We start from the raw sequence: 14,874 nt of genomic DNA on the forward strand, positions 1-14,874 counted from the left end.
CATAGTGACATTTTTACGGCGTTGTTGAGAACATGTATTGAGCAAAAATGAAAATAACGTGATTATGCACAAAAACAAAGCATCATGGGCAGTAAGTTCAAGACGAGCAAAAATTAACATCGAAAATTTAAAACGAACATTTTCCAGAACCTGGACCGTTTACAGATGACCAATAAAAGGAAAATCGTAAAAATACAAGCTGTAAAAATTCTGTTATGTTTTAGCTTTACGTTAGAGCTTGCCGTCGTAAAATTTCTATGAGATGCCGGTATAGTGCAGAGTGTAAAACAACTTAAAAAATCGAGTAAACGCACCGGCACTTCGTAAAAACGTTCGCGCAAATACAGAATGGTCAATATACCGATTTAGCACTTGGTCGGTTACACGGATCATATAACTTGGTTACAAAAAGAGTTCAAGGCAGTCCTATGGAGCCCATCAGTAATATTATTATGATGAACAACATATGGTTGGTTGGTTGGTTGGTCACCCATGTAGATTGTCTTCCTCTTCCTCGTGTTGAAGCTTCACAACCACACCAGCGCCACCTTGTTCTTGTTCTGCATTAACAATATGGCTTAGTTTGCTCACACGGAGTACTGTGGGGTAAAATGGGACATTTTTGCTGTTTATTTGCATAAAAAGTGGATATAACTCTCGTGGAAAGGCGTTTTTTTACACATGGGTGAAAAAGAAACTGCCACAGGAAAATTTTTCTAAAAACACATATACTACGGTGGGGTAAGATGGGATATTTATTACTATGCATCATGGAAGTATGTACGAGATGTTTAAATCTCTAACAAACATTGTAAGTTTCCTATTTAACTACCATAAGCTTTAAAAGGATCACGTTTTAAACATCTACACATTCTAAATTGATAAAAATATACTCCCGTATGGGACACACCTGTTAAAACAAACAGCATGAGGTGTGAGCATGCATGTATTGTGTTAATCTTCACTACCTTTCAGCATCTGACGCTTGACCCTCCATTTTTTACAGTGAATGGAATGTCTCACTTTCACCAACAAACTTCTACGAACTGTTGGGTCGTTGATGTTTTCTCTCAATGAAACAAATCTGTCCATGATCTGGAATTCCATATTATCAAAGTTAAAATACACTGAATGGGAAGTATTAATGGTCAACTGTGGCTCAAATCTTAGGTACTATGGCATACCTCGCTGTAGGGCCTTAGTTATATAGAATAAAACTAGGCCCTAAGGTACCAATGTACCATACAAAAAAACATAAAATTTAAAAAAAAAAACTTAAAAAACTAACATCAATTGTATTCCAACCTTTGATAACATGTACAAGTATCCATTAATTATAACACCGAAAAGATGAAAATCAACAACAAATGATTGCTGTAAAAACACTATTAAAAAAAACACCTAAAGTTTAAACAAGCCATAAGGAACTACTGGGTTGAAGCCGACAGGCATCTTGACTAAGGAAGCAAACACATAAAACCATGTGGGTTTGAGCCATGAAACCTAATTCCTATCAGATGTGAGCAGTGGTCAAGACACTTCAACAAACATTTTTTCCAACATAGTGTTGAAAAACGGCCTGTTGAACAAGTTATACAAAAAACAAGACAAATGTGTTATAGCGACTGTCGTTTCCCGTCATGTCACGATAAAATAAGTATTATTACCCATTCATTTATATAATGAAACAATTATCGATATTCCTTATGCTAAATAATAAATGTACCCACCAGAAACAAAGCATCTTCCACCCTAGGATCGCTGGAATCCACGATCTCAAGCATATCAAGTATCAGACGAATGGTGTTCTGTATGTTGGAATAAGTTGCTTATTTTACTAAATATGATATGTACAAGCATGATAAATAAACAAAACATAATAAAGTGTCTGTGAAATATATAAAACCAACCAACAAATTCTTGCATATTTCTTTGCACATTTTTGTTTTTAACAACAACTGGTTTACATATTACATTTAAACATAAGTTGGCCTTATCCTAAAAAAACAAGTGCTCCCTCTGTATCCCACTCTAAGTTTTAAAACACACAGTTTGCATTAAGTTGAAAAAGACACTTACATTGAGTGCATTCTGTTCTGTAGATTTCCTCTTACGAGATTTTCCCCTCTGTAGTAATTCAGCCACAGTACCAGTTGCAGAGATTGGATTTTCCTGTGATGGAAAATATTATTTCTATCTTTAATGTTTGTTATATTTAAAAAATGCACCTTATTGTGACTGGTATGTATTTCGTGTTCAAAATGTTATTTGAAATGATCAGACATAAAAATGGCAATGTCTCCTCAATGCTATAAATTCCATTTTGGCATTTTGACATGATTTTCTAGCACTATTTGTACTATGTTTATTCTTATCATGTTTTAAAATATACAAGTTCAAATATTCATATGACAAAACCTCCTATTTTCCCTACTTTATTACTGCAACAAATATTCATTGATTTGATATTAGGAAAAAAAGGAAACAAAATTGTAACTGTATTAGAAATTTCTAGAAGTTTAATACGACACCACCTCTTTTATTCTTGAATGTTTCATGTATAGAGACTTCCTGTAAGCTTCAGTTACAATACGAAAATCAGGAGGTGGGTTCACAGTTCGTAAACCCGTGGTAGGATCAAGAGAAAGACCATTGTTTACCACCTGTGTAAGAATAATGTGAGGTGAGGGCATTTGGAAAGAAAACTACGATGTCTTGTGGAGTAATTTTGCTCTGTGAGGTCTTTTTTAGACTGATTTTATTTTAAATTATGATATTGATTCAATTTAGGTTATATTTCTGTTATTTATTTATCATATGTGACTAATCACAGTTAGCCAAAGAGTTTGTTTTGTGAAAATATACTGAATTGTCTTTTTATCCAAAATTAATATTATAAATACAGAAATACACGCATGCTCTATGCATGCTTTACACAACACATATAAATCCTGGGTAAACTTACATACTACATAGTAACAATAATAAAAACACATACCATTTGTTGGTTTTGTTGAGTATGCATGGGAAGTGGGGTGACGGTAGATTGCTGGTAATTCTGCATCTCCATGTCTGAAGGCAAATCTGTATCGGAAGATTTGCTCCGAGAAGATTTCTTCTTCCTATCAAAACACAATGCTGTTATAACTGTCACTGTCAGCACTTGTATGTATATATAGTAGATGGGTAACGATTTGTATGAAAATATGATTTTTTTTCTCTTTAATGCAACAAAATATATATTAAGTAAAGATTTTCATCTTTTTAAGACCTAACAACACTTGTATAGTGTATGTATAAATGTACCTATATTAGAAAATTACCATAAAGTTATATTATTTCAAATATATCTCAAACTACAACATTGGTAAGCCACATATGCAATATTGTAGACCAAGAAATAATACATTAAATTTAAGAACAAACATGTCAAATGCAAAAAGATTTTTTTCCTTTATATTTAACTGTCTCTTGGACTTGGTGGTAATTCATACTGTTATACCGTTACCATACAGTTAAATTATTCCTATATATTTACACCATTGGTAGGTAAAAACGGAAACCACACATGGCTTATTTATTGTATAGAAAGTTTTCATACATAAACCCCTTGCAAAACACAACACTTTAACACATGATAAATATATACTAACAGTTTAACTGTACTATACCGAAAAATTAAATACAGACAGGAATTTACTTTGATTTTTTCTCGGTGGTTCATCTGCATGTTGTTGTTGTTGTGGTAAGTAGTTCATCAACAATGGTGGTTGACCTGTTCTTTGAAGATCGTCGGCATTCTGTTGAGCTTGTTGTTGTTGTTGAAGACGTTGAAGTTGTTGATGTTGAATTCGAAGCCTTTCAACCTAAAATGTCATACATTATATTTAGCCTTTTAGTTGTTTTTTAAATTAAACAAGAATTGCATAAATCTGAAATTTTAATACTTTTTTAGTTAAACCTATTAAAAATATTAAACCAGCGAAAGAAACAGGTTAAACACCATATTTAGCACTTTAGTTTTTTGTAATTAAAAAGGAATTACATAAATCAATAACTTCGGTACATCTGCATTAAAACCTATTATTTATCTGGCAATATTATTAGGAAATAAGGCTGCATAGGCCTATTAGAAAGTAAAATTAGTACAATGTAGTTTGGGGCAATATGGTACATGTTTTCACCTGCAGCATAATGTTCTCACAATTCCCCTTATCTCCGATGCAGTTATTCTCCGACAGTTTATTGACATCTATTATTGAAGCATGTTGTATATTGCTTGGGTGTGTATATACCATACTTGTCCCTGATGAAGGCACACTGTGGGGAAAGAATAAGTTAAGTTTACAATGTGGTTGCATATGTATGTCACCCTAACTTTTGAGTCAGGGGTAAAATTCTATGTTTTAGCATCCCGATTTAAAAGACCTTTTACCCGATGTTAGGTGTCTATGAAAATATAATTACATTAATTTATGAGGTTCTCTATGTTTGAAAACTAGAGTATAACTGCATTTTAACTATGTCAACCCAGAAATGTTTAACAAACGTGCAGAATATGGCCGTGTACACATACATGGGTGTATATGTGGTCAAACTGCACAAGATTAGGCAATTGGTTAATCCAGTATTTTAGCCTTTTCGAAAAATACTAATAGTCGCTAATATATCTATTTTTTATATAATACTTTTAATTATTTATTATTAATGATATGCCACAGCCAGAGATATTGCACAAAGTGAACTCATTATTTTGCTGTGACATAAATTGGAATAAGATGTACTTGTACATAAACCCAATATACCCAAAGGTACATTAAGTGTCACATTGTAAAAAAAATATGAGATAAATACATCAACAAGCAGTTATTTGGTCATGAATCATGAGCTGATGAGTTCATGAGTCATCATGTAAGCTTCATATGATTAATAATAAAGATAAAAATACAAAACATACGTAAATGTTCCATCATTTGCTTGTATCTGTATCTCACCATCTTCAGGTGTTGAACCATTACCTTCCTGTGGAGAAGTTAATATGAAATGTCCACGCACTTATAACTTGTGTAATATCCCATGGAGTAAACACCCGTGTACTTACACTACGTTGTAAATAGTTATAAATAAGAGTCAAGTTCATTATTCTGGCTTGGTGACACCACCGCTTACAAAAATTTTAACAAACTTATTGACCAAATTATTTTGTTAATATTAAATTAAACTTTACAACTATTAAATACGTCCTAAATTCTACATTTCAGCAGTAATTTGTTTGATTCAAAAATTTTTTTTTTAAAGAAAAAAAGTTAACTACTGATGTCATTAAATATATAAATAAATTTCCTACACACCACAAAATTAAAATGCATTTTTTCTTACTTTAATAACAATTAGATTGTTAGGTGTATGCGCAGGTTGGTTGCTGTCAGATGCTAACTGTACTTGTAATGGTTGATCCTGGTAACTGGTGGTCACCCATGTTTGTTGTGGTTGACTCCACGTCTGGGTGGTGTTGGCGCTAAGGATTGTGTTCGCATTAATGTCATCGATAATTTAATTTTAATGCAAAGCTGCAAGTTCTGCAACTATATATTACATGCAATGAAAAACCACAAACAATATCATTTTACCGTTTTTAATTGTATTTATTTTATATGATAAGGAATGTTTAGTGTTGCCATTAATGTCATGAGAAATTCAATTTTAATGCAAAACTGCAACTACATAAAATGGAATCCCACCCCCCCCCAAAAAAAAAAATATATATATTTATACTTTCTTTTTATATACACACAATTAAATTGTATCATTTGTATGTACTTTGACTTGATATTAAAATGAAGCTTCTCTTAAATTATTGAAACTTATATTTATATTTTTTTTATTAACATTTTAAATAAAGTGTAGGTATTTTAATTTTATATAAAATGAAGAATTTGTTTCGAGAAGTGGCTACTTTCATGTTACTCACTGGAATTGCTGATAATTCTGAATATTATTTGAACCTCCACTGTTTTGTGAGAATGTTTCCCCTGTGGCATTCTGCAAAGGTGTCCATGCTATGCCATTCTATACAAAGGTAAGCTTATTTTAAAATATAATAGTAGTAGAAAGTGCTTGAAAATAATATCAAGCATTCAGATATATCTACAGTACAGCAGAAATTACCAATATTTTGGGGCACCAGTAATAAATTAAAAATGGTCACGGACCAGCAACAAAAGATCATCACGAATAAAATACTAATTGTAATAATTTTGTTTAACAAAGTTGCTGTTGCATAACGTAATGTAACTTTTTGCATAGACTACATAATACAATAATTGGATTACATGTTAAAAAATAAGCTGGCAAAATTAGTGCATTTTAAGGAGGCAAAGACCTATGCAGACTGGTAGTTGTGAACCACTGATCCACAGTATAGTCATGTGCGTATTAAACACGGTAACTACTAAAACAGAGGTAACCCACCTCCTCATGTGAAGCCACTTTCTGGGAAGCACTCCCGCTATGTTGGACTCCTATTTGTTCAACACCTGGACTATCTTCTGTAATGTTGGTTATGTCACAACATGCGAGTGGCATTTGTGGTTATGTTTATCCTTACCTTTCGTTGTTGCTGAAACTGTGTTCATCTGACTGTATTTCGGTCCTTGCTAAAATAAATAACATATTTTAACTTTTAAGTGTGGTATGTATTATGTAATGTGAACGACTTTGGTCAAACACTTATATTGTTGAAGGATTCTTGTTGCATGGTAACAGAATACACAAAACCCTCTTTATATGCAGCAAACAAAAATCGAGTCCAACTAATGGTGTAACAAATATATATAATCACTAATGTCTAATATCAATATCATCATTAGAATTCCTATTACTTTTAATCAGATTGCTATTTCGTTCAGAAACCGATAATGCTAGCTATTTATAGTAAAACCATACATATATATGATGTATTCATGCAAAAAGCATAAGAAATGCAATCATTTAGTCATAAATTCAATGGGTAAGTACTTAATTTGAAAGGAGAAATCAGGTTTAAGATGTGTTAAGCGCTGAGTGATAAAAAAAAGATAAATACGAGGTATAATATCCCCTGGGACAGCGTTTGTAATTGTTAACTGATAACAATCATTATTTTAATTGATAAGAGTTTCTGCTTTCTGTGCTTTGTATAGGCCTAAACATTTTCAGGCCTAAACATTGAAAATAAATATACATATATATATATACCTCGTGCTGTGTAGATCCTGGTTTTGGAGAAGCAGAGACCTGAGCTGTTGGTGAAATACAAGGGTTTGGTGGACTTAATGTAGCCATGCCTTGTTCCATCCCACCACTGCTGTTGTTGTTCATGTCAGATGTCTGGATGAAAATGTATTGGTGGTTTTAAAGCAGGGGGTTTGTGATAGAAAGTAAATGACACATAAGCAAATGGTAATACTTTCAAATATTATTCTTGTTTTATATTTGAATTCATTATACATGCAAATTATATATATATATAATATTATACTTGTTTTTTCATTAAGTATAAGCAAAAGTCTGTATAAAAACAGTGATCATGGTGGGTTTAATATTTGTACTCTTTCTGTTGCAGCGAAGCATCTAGTCTGGTGAGAGTGTTGTATGGACCCCTAATTAAATAATTGAGCATGCAACATTTATTTTGTGTAACAACCAATACATATTATATGCTGACAGCTGTTAATATATTGCATTGATTAAAACTTAAAAACAGGGATGTGAGTGCAACTAGTCTCTATATAAACATAGTGACATTTATTCATTTTTAAATAACATATTGATGATTTGATTCCCCAGTCACTGTTGTTAATAGGAATTTTTGTTTATATTGATAGTGTGTGGATACTTCCTACTTCATGCTCAACTTTGTCTGTCAGTGACGGGAAACATCGGAGTAAATTGAACTCAAAAAAAGTGGAAATTAACGAACAATAGGTACAGCATGTTGCCTATATTCTTATAACTATACCAACGCACCGGTATTGCTATGCATACAGAGGGTTGCAAAACAGAAAAAGTTAATATGCTATTACAAACAAATGACCTATACTAAATAAATTGCCCAATTGTCATTATTTGCTTTTTATCTTTATATATATATGTACAGTTATACGACATTTATATAAAAAAAAACAAATTTCAAACATACAAATTTCTACAAATCAAGAAAATCCTTATCTTAATCTCAGAATCAGTGTTAGAGATAAAAATAGAAATCTAAACTTACCTTGACAGTTTCTTCTGTGGGAGGTTGATTGGATGAGACACAAGTCACCGATCTCTGACAGTAATCATTACATTTTGACACCACATCCGGTAGTTCAAGGTAAGCAGCAGTCATCCACACTGGCATCACGGTATGCGGTTCCAGGTTCATTTCTCCAACATAAAAATATTCAAGCAATTTCTGTATGTAAAGAAAAAATATCAAGTCTTGTTAATATTCACATTATTTGCAGCTTTTAATATGATACCGGAATAAAACAATGCAAGAAAAAAATCAAAGCAACGGCACCAAAACTTTTTTAATAAGAAAATATTGACAGAATTCTGCCCAATAAACTAATGCCACTAAAAATCAAAAACAGCTTATTGATCTACAAATTTTAATAAACACCAGGAAATTTTAAGGTACGTATCTATTTTCACACATGATCCCACTTATTTTTATACAAGTATAGAGCGTTTTGGTAAAAACGCATATTTCAGTATACAAATGTTTAATCTACCAAATGCCATACAGCAAGGCATGTTTGGCAGGCACAACGTTGGTTGATTGTTGGTATAAAAAAATAACATTTTAACAGAATAGTCTAACACTCCAGTTCCTTAACAGCAGAATTCAGTATTATATTTATGTATATTTTGTTTTGTTCATACAAGACTTATCATAAAAACACATTTTAAAATCAATATTCATAAATAATCCATAAAAGTGAACGCGGTTCAAATCCTACATTAACAGATACTGAATAAAGTATAGATAAAGTTATATTTTCCAATTACTTACTTCAAAACCAACAGGACTAACACCTTGTATTTCAATCTCTATATCTTGGCTGTTGCTGTTGTTACCAATTGCGTCCTAATAAAAAAACATGACAGAAATAAGAACACACCAAAGATCATGTAACGACAAAGAACACAAATATTGATTCAACGGCTCTTGACTGTATGAATCCAATACAGTCTGCTGCAGGTGCAAGCATGTTTAGTTGAACAAAGTATACTAATATTGTCCTAATACTTTTATAATATTGCATATATTATATATATATTTAAATGTTTATGAAACAGTACTTGAAATTCACCAAAGCTACTTTATAAAAAGTGATGGCTCCTCATCTTAAAGTGACGTTTTAAATATTATCTATTGCTATCTGGTTAATAAAGTGTTGGTTCGGTAAAAAAAGTTTTAGATGTAATTATTTTAGAAATTTAATATGAAAACCTGTGTAATTCACATGATTTTATTGAAATAATGAGCCATAAACTTATTTATTAACCCATACCAATATAAGTGCATCCAGTTTCGAACTATTGGCGGACAACACGCATTTGTGAGCAAGAAATCTTTTTTCAGCGACACAGATGCAAACGTCACAATATTTTCCCAACTCCCTCTGCATGGACAGATGAGCAGCCTAAAATACAGATTGTAATAATAAAATATTGCTTTGTAAATAAGTTATCTTTCCATTAAAACATTTTTGGGTAATGTATCGCATGCTTTGAATCGATTCTGTTAAGAAGTAAACTTTTATTACAGGAAGTTATTTGGCACCAGTGAAGAATCCTCTGGTACATAGCAGAATAGGCTGGTGTTAGGTGTTAGAGGTTTGTGGTTAGGGGTTGATGGTTAGGGAGTTAGTGGTTATAGGGGTTAGAGTAGTTAAGAGGATTCTTGAGCAAATAAGATGATTCTTCACAAGCACTAGTTATTTAACAAGAAAGGTTACTATACCAATCGATATTATAAACTACAAAAGCAGTTTTAATACTAACCAATCTTGCGGCGTGTTCTAGACCAACTTTTCCTGGCATTTCACGGGTTTACATGAATGAAATCGGGCAACGGTATAACCTAACCTTTACTAATAACAAACCCTTTACAGGCCTAACCTAGGACTATAATTATAACAGTTGATTACATATATTTTGCGTAATTCATACAACATTCGACACTTTTTGATTGCTCAGTTTTAAATTCCATCTTTTCATTCTTGTTTGGCGCTTTACTATTTTCGTTTCTCGCTTCTTTGCCCGATTGCGAAAAAAGAAAATTTCGGTCATAGAAATCGTATTAAATATTACAATTCAAAAGCGCCAAGGCGGAGCTATGTGCGCATGCGCATGGGTTAGCTCGATTGCCTCTCGCCCAGAGGGCTTTCAAGGCTCGACGTTGCTAATTGCTCTAACCCAGTATTTTATTTGTCTAATTAGTCAGTCATACAGCATACACACCTAAAAAAAAATTAACAACCAAGTTACATAGCTTACATATGTGGTAACTCGTATACGGACACAAAAGGTGAGAAAAACCTTGTATACGAAACTGCTATTACCCCGCGCAAACGGATACTGATGTAAATAGACTACAATCAAAGTTTATATGCACATAATCATCGAATTGGAAACAGAACTTCGAAGATATATTAGGGCGGGGCAAGATGGGACATGTCTTCTTTCTATTTTCTTGTCCAAATGGGTACTAAACAGAAAATTTACAGACATACAGTAGGGTGGCGGAAGATGGGACACCTTTAGCACATAATATTCAAATGCCCTGACCGTATTTTAAACAATTAACAGTGGTCTGTGGGAGTCGTGAGGATACGGTTTAATGATTCTTTGAATGTTCTTTGTTTACCACCGAATGGGACGAGAAAATAGAATGAATAGGTGTCCCATCATCCCCCACCCTACTGTATATCGCATCGACAGTTACAAATGTTTAATTAGTCTGTAAAAAAGTGCAAATTTCTAGATTACGTGTAGGCTTTACCATTTATGAATTGCTATTACCCTAATATGTCTCTCTCTTTGGTTGCAAGTGTTGCATTTGTAGCAAACTACTAAAACTCCCTTGTATTAGTTTCCCATGAGAAAGGTGATAAGAAAGAACCGCCGTTGCCAGTTATCATACGATATAGCCGAGCTGCGGAGGGCGAGCATAAAAATGCACAAGTCAGTAAAATATTATAGGTAAAGCAAACACGAGATTTAAGAAAAACATACAGAAAACTTAAGTTTAAAACACAGTATAGATAGTTCAACGTTTTTACATTTTTAGCCCAAAATGATGATTGCATCGAGGGTTGCTATGTATTTTGTGATGTTTGCTTTTATGATGAGCTGTACTCTGGGAAATGGAAGCGATACAACTGATGCAGTTGATGAGGTGGCGGTTCGGTTGTTGCAGCAACAACTTGACCAGTTACAGGTGATAGTTGATGAACTAGAAGCCAGCATTACAAGTGACTTGGAAATCTGTTCGTGCAATGAGACGATGAAAAACTTGACCGATACCATCAAGTTACTGAGGGAGAGAGAAGCGAATAACTCGCGAAACGGTTCAGACGATTCATCTTCACCTTTTGCTTATTATAATCAACCCGTGGCGAAATATGAAGGTAAAATAATTGTATTTTTTTTTTAGTATTTTAATGTAATAATTTATAGCTATACCGCGGTGTAAGATAGGTCACTATTGGCACCCAAATCCCATATTTCCTCAACGTGTTTTAAACAAATGACGCATTTTTAGATTCGCTATAGTTCCGGTTATTTAATTTTGTAAACATTATTTGTTAACTATACCGAATGGACGAGGAAGAAGAAAAAAAAACAGTCCCATCTGATCTTAACCTACTATATATAATAAAAGTTAAATCTTCCGTGCTCAATTCTGTATACACCCTATTCTCCTTATAGATTGCAGGCAAATATACGTGGATGGTAACACAGAGAGCGGAATGTACAAAATCTGGTTGGTCGATCGCTTCGAGTCGATTCCGATATGGTGCGACATGGATGTTGGTTCTGAACGTGGTTGGATGACAATACAAAGACGAATCGACGGTCGCGCCAGCTTTGAACGGCCGTGGAAAGACTACGTTAGTGGATTCGGTAGCCCAGTGGCCGAGTACTGGATTGGCTTAAAGAACATATACACTCTTGCATTAAATGTTCGTTCTTCTCGAGGTGGACAAGCGAGGCTTCGCATCGATTTAGAAGACACAAGTGGGGTGAAGGCTTACGCGCGATACGAACGGTTCAGTGTGGGTACCGAAGCGGACGGGTATAGATTGTCAGTGTCGGGCTACAGCGGAACAGCAGGCGACTTGCTAGCAGTTTCGAACAATCAGACTTTCCACACAAACGATAAAGACAACGCTAAATCGTGCGCGGGGTTCAAGAGGGCTGGGTGGTGGTACAAGAACTGCGCGGTTGCAGCGCTTAACGGCCCGTACCCGACAGTTGGCAGGCCCCATAACGGCGCTTACAAAATGCAATGGAAAAACTGGACAGCAGTTAACCCAGCTAACCCAGACCTGCGATTTGTATCAATGAAGCTTCAAAGATATATATAAAAGTAATAACAATGTATCAGATCTTGAAAGTCATGCAGTAAATGCTACATCGACCCTATATTGTCATATTATATCAACTACAAAACCACTTTGCTGTAAAAGAGTTTTTGCATTTCACAATACAATAAACAACACAGTATAGGTTGGTATGTTCAATAAAATCCATTAATATCAAACCATGTGTTAGTTCGTGACAACTTTTGGTAAAAAATATGTCCAAACTGTGTCAACCCCTTCACCATGGGTGGCAGAAACTTTGAGGTTGGGAAAAGGGAAACGACAAACCACAAGTTTTGTTCCCGGTTGCATTTCTTGAAGCAACTTCTTTTCCAGTCTTGGCATCTTTTGAATATAATAGATAAATAGAAGAAAGAAATTTAAATGGGAGGAAGGGATTAACGAGAGCATCTACGACTAAGTAAGAGAGGTTTAAAGTTTGGATTATTTCACCACACTCTGAAATGGGTTTATAAAAAAATCAAAAACAAAACTATACTATGATGATTAGTTTATGTAAAGTTTGTGTGCTATGGCTTATATTTCAATATACAAAACTAGTTAGATAAATTTCTGGCACATTTTATAACAAGGGTCATATTTCCCAACCGTTTAGGCATATAACCAAATTCCTTAGGCTAAAGATATCCAACCATTTTGCTATATACGGGCTAAAAAGCTCAAACCAAGAAAAAACAATCACTTAACATAGACTTGTAAAAGCAAATTGTCAGTAATTGTAACTTATTTTGTGATTTGTATAAATTAGTATGGTCCATTGCTTAATCATAAAAAATAAAGGTCGTACCATTTGATCTACTCCAAACACAACAGCATTATCATATTGTGCATACTCTGCTTTCCAAAGGTCAACTCTCTTAAAATTGACAGAACCTGATAACTTGCCTTTTTGTAGTAAAGCTTGAAACTAAGAAAATAAACATCAGCCTTATGTTGAATATAATGCTACTATTAAGGTTAACGATTTATATCAACAGACCAATATAACACTTAAAGACAGTAGAACGCTATGAGCCCCAACTGTTGGACATATTGACACAATTAAACATAAGGCAACAAGCGGATGCAAGGTGTGTGAAACAACACAGAAGACACCGTTTTGCCACAACATGCAAGGATAAAATAAGCATCAGTCATTTAATGTCATTTATAAATCATTGCTAACACAAAGTCACTTACTTTGCTATAAACCACAAGCCACAAATTTAGTTCATACCCCATCCCATGATATCCATATTTAGCTGCTTCCAACACCTAATGCAAAAATTTTAAAATATTTTAAAGAAAATATGTGTAAAAAATTATCTTTCTAAGAATTTACTTGTTTAAAAAATATATTTTATGGTTAGTGGCTAAGGTAAAATAACTTTATTTTTTGTTCTAAGGCGGGGCGCAGTGGTTAGAACACCTGCCTACAATCAAGAGAACATGGGTACCAGGCTCGCCTCTGCTACTACAGTAGAAACATGTGACTTAGACCTAACATACAGCAATTTCTTCAACCCAGTGGTTTCTTATGGGTTATATCGCCAACAATTTTAAATATTTATCCATACAATTATATGTGTGAGAATTTCTATGAGGCTAGAGGTGTATGAAACAGAACACCTATGTTATAATGACTGTAATTACTCAGCCATGCGGGGATAAAAAAGATACACTCACTTATATGATTTGACTTACAATTCTACCATCTCCACTTCCAATGTCAACCAATGTGTGTCCTAACTTTGAAGGTGAATGAAGAGCTTTAATAACATTACGAATCTGTTTGCTGGATGCTGGTACGTATGGTAGACATATCTGCCAAAAGAAATATTTGATAGATCTGTTTGGATATATTAATTTATAAATAAAATTCGACTTTTCAACACTATTACCTTTCTTAGGGCAGGAGAAATAAAGGGAGTTGTAAAAACAAACAATCCAGCAGTCACTCCTGTCACTATGCCGAATGCAGTAAGCCCAGCGATAGATTTTGGCTTTACATTGTTAACTTTATCATCCACGTCAAAAATACTTGCTTGACTTTGACCGCTTGTCATTAATAGAGTTTATGCCCCTTTATCAACTTTAAACTTAAAAAAAAACTTAAGTAAAAGACAAACTTTTATGTAAGGGGAAGCCCCATTACAAACACCCGCTCCAGTGTTATAACATGGGGAGTAATAACTGAATTAATATAATATGTTTTATACTTGTGTGACAGAGCAACGGCTGATAAATTAACTTT

General features: G+C 33.7%; 3 protein-coding genes across 4 annotated transcripts; 1 reads left to right on the plus strand and 2 right to left on the minus strand.

The window, feature by feature from the left end:
* Window positions 1-10: 10 nt before the first annotated feature.
* LOC149733887 (uncharacterized) lies at window positions 11-10,232 on the minus strand. Its single transcript, XM_089882086.1, has 18 exons — window positions 10,036-10,232; window positions 9,543-9,674; window positions 9,041-9,115; window positions 8,258-8,437; window positions 7,237-7,368; window positions 6,608-6,656; window positions 6,472-6,548; window positions 5,972-6,069; window positions 5,380-5,518; window positions 4,958-5,022; window positions 4,185-4,320; window positions 3,691-3,866; window positions 2,999-3,122; window positions 2,535-2,663; window positions 2,080-2,172; window positions 1,731-1,808; window positions 969-1,095; window positions 11-560 (listed from the first exon to the last, which is right to left on the minus strand). Exons 1-18 carry the CDS (start codon window positions 10,072-10,074, stop codon window positions 487-489), a joined length of 1,923 nt encoding a protein of 640 aa, XP_089738212.1. The 5' UTR covers window positions 10,075-10,232; the 3' UTR covers window positions 11-486.
* A 953-nt stretch (window positions 10,233-11,185) lies between these two features.
* LOC149733888 (fibrinogen-like protein 1) lies at window positions 11,186-12,667 on the plus strand. The gene is made up of 2 exons (XM_089882082.1): window positions 11,186-11,663; window positions 11,965-12,667. The coding sequence occupies exons 1-2, from the start codon at window positions 11,330-11,332 to the stop codon at window positions 12,621-12,623; spliced, it is 993 nt and encodes a 330-aa protein (XP_089738208.1). The 5' UTR covers window positions 11,186-11,329; the 3' UTR covers window positions 12,624-12,667.
* LOC149733889 (ATP synthase subunit C lysine N-methyltransferase-like) lies at window positions 12,640-14,780 on the minus strand. 2 transcript variants are annotated; one of them, XM_089882084.1, is made up of 5 exons: window positions 14,522-14,773; window positions 14,325-14,444; window positions 13,821-13,895; window positions 13,429-13,548; window positions 12,640-12,965 (listed from the first exon to the last, which is right to left on the minus strand). In XM_089882084.1, the coding sequence occupies exons 1-5, from the start codon at window positions 14,684-14,686 to the stop codon at window positions 12,807-12,809; spliced, it is 639 nt and encodes a 212-aa protein (XP_089738210.1). In that variant the 5' UTR covers window positions 14,687-14,773; the 3' UTR covers window positions 12,640-12,806. The 2 variants fall into 2 exon arrangements, with proteins under 2 accessions (XP_089738210.1, XP_089738211.1); XM_089882085.1 differs by lacking the exon at window positions 13,429-13,548 and having other exon boundaries at window positions 14,522-14,780.
* Between the last annotated feature and the right edge of the window lie 94 nt (window positions 14,781-14,874).

This window comes from Ciona robusta, chromosome 7 (assembly GCF_009617815.1).
Source record: "Ciona robusta chromosome 7, ASM961781v2".
In the NCBI taxonomy this organism is placed as follows: domain Eukaryota; kingdom Metazoa; phylum Chordata; class Ascidiacea; order Phlebobranchia; family Cionidae; genus Ciona; species Ciona robusta.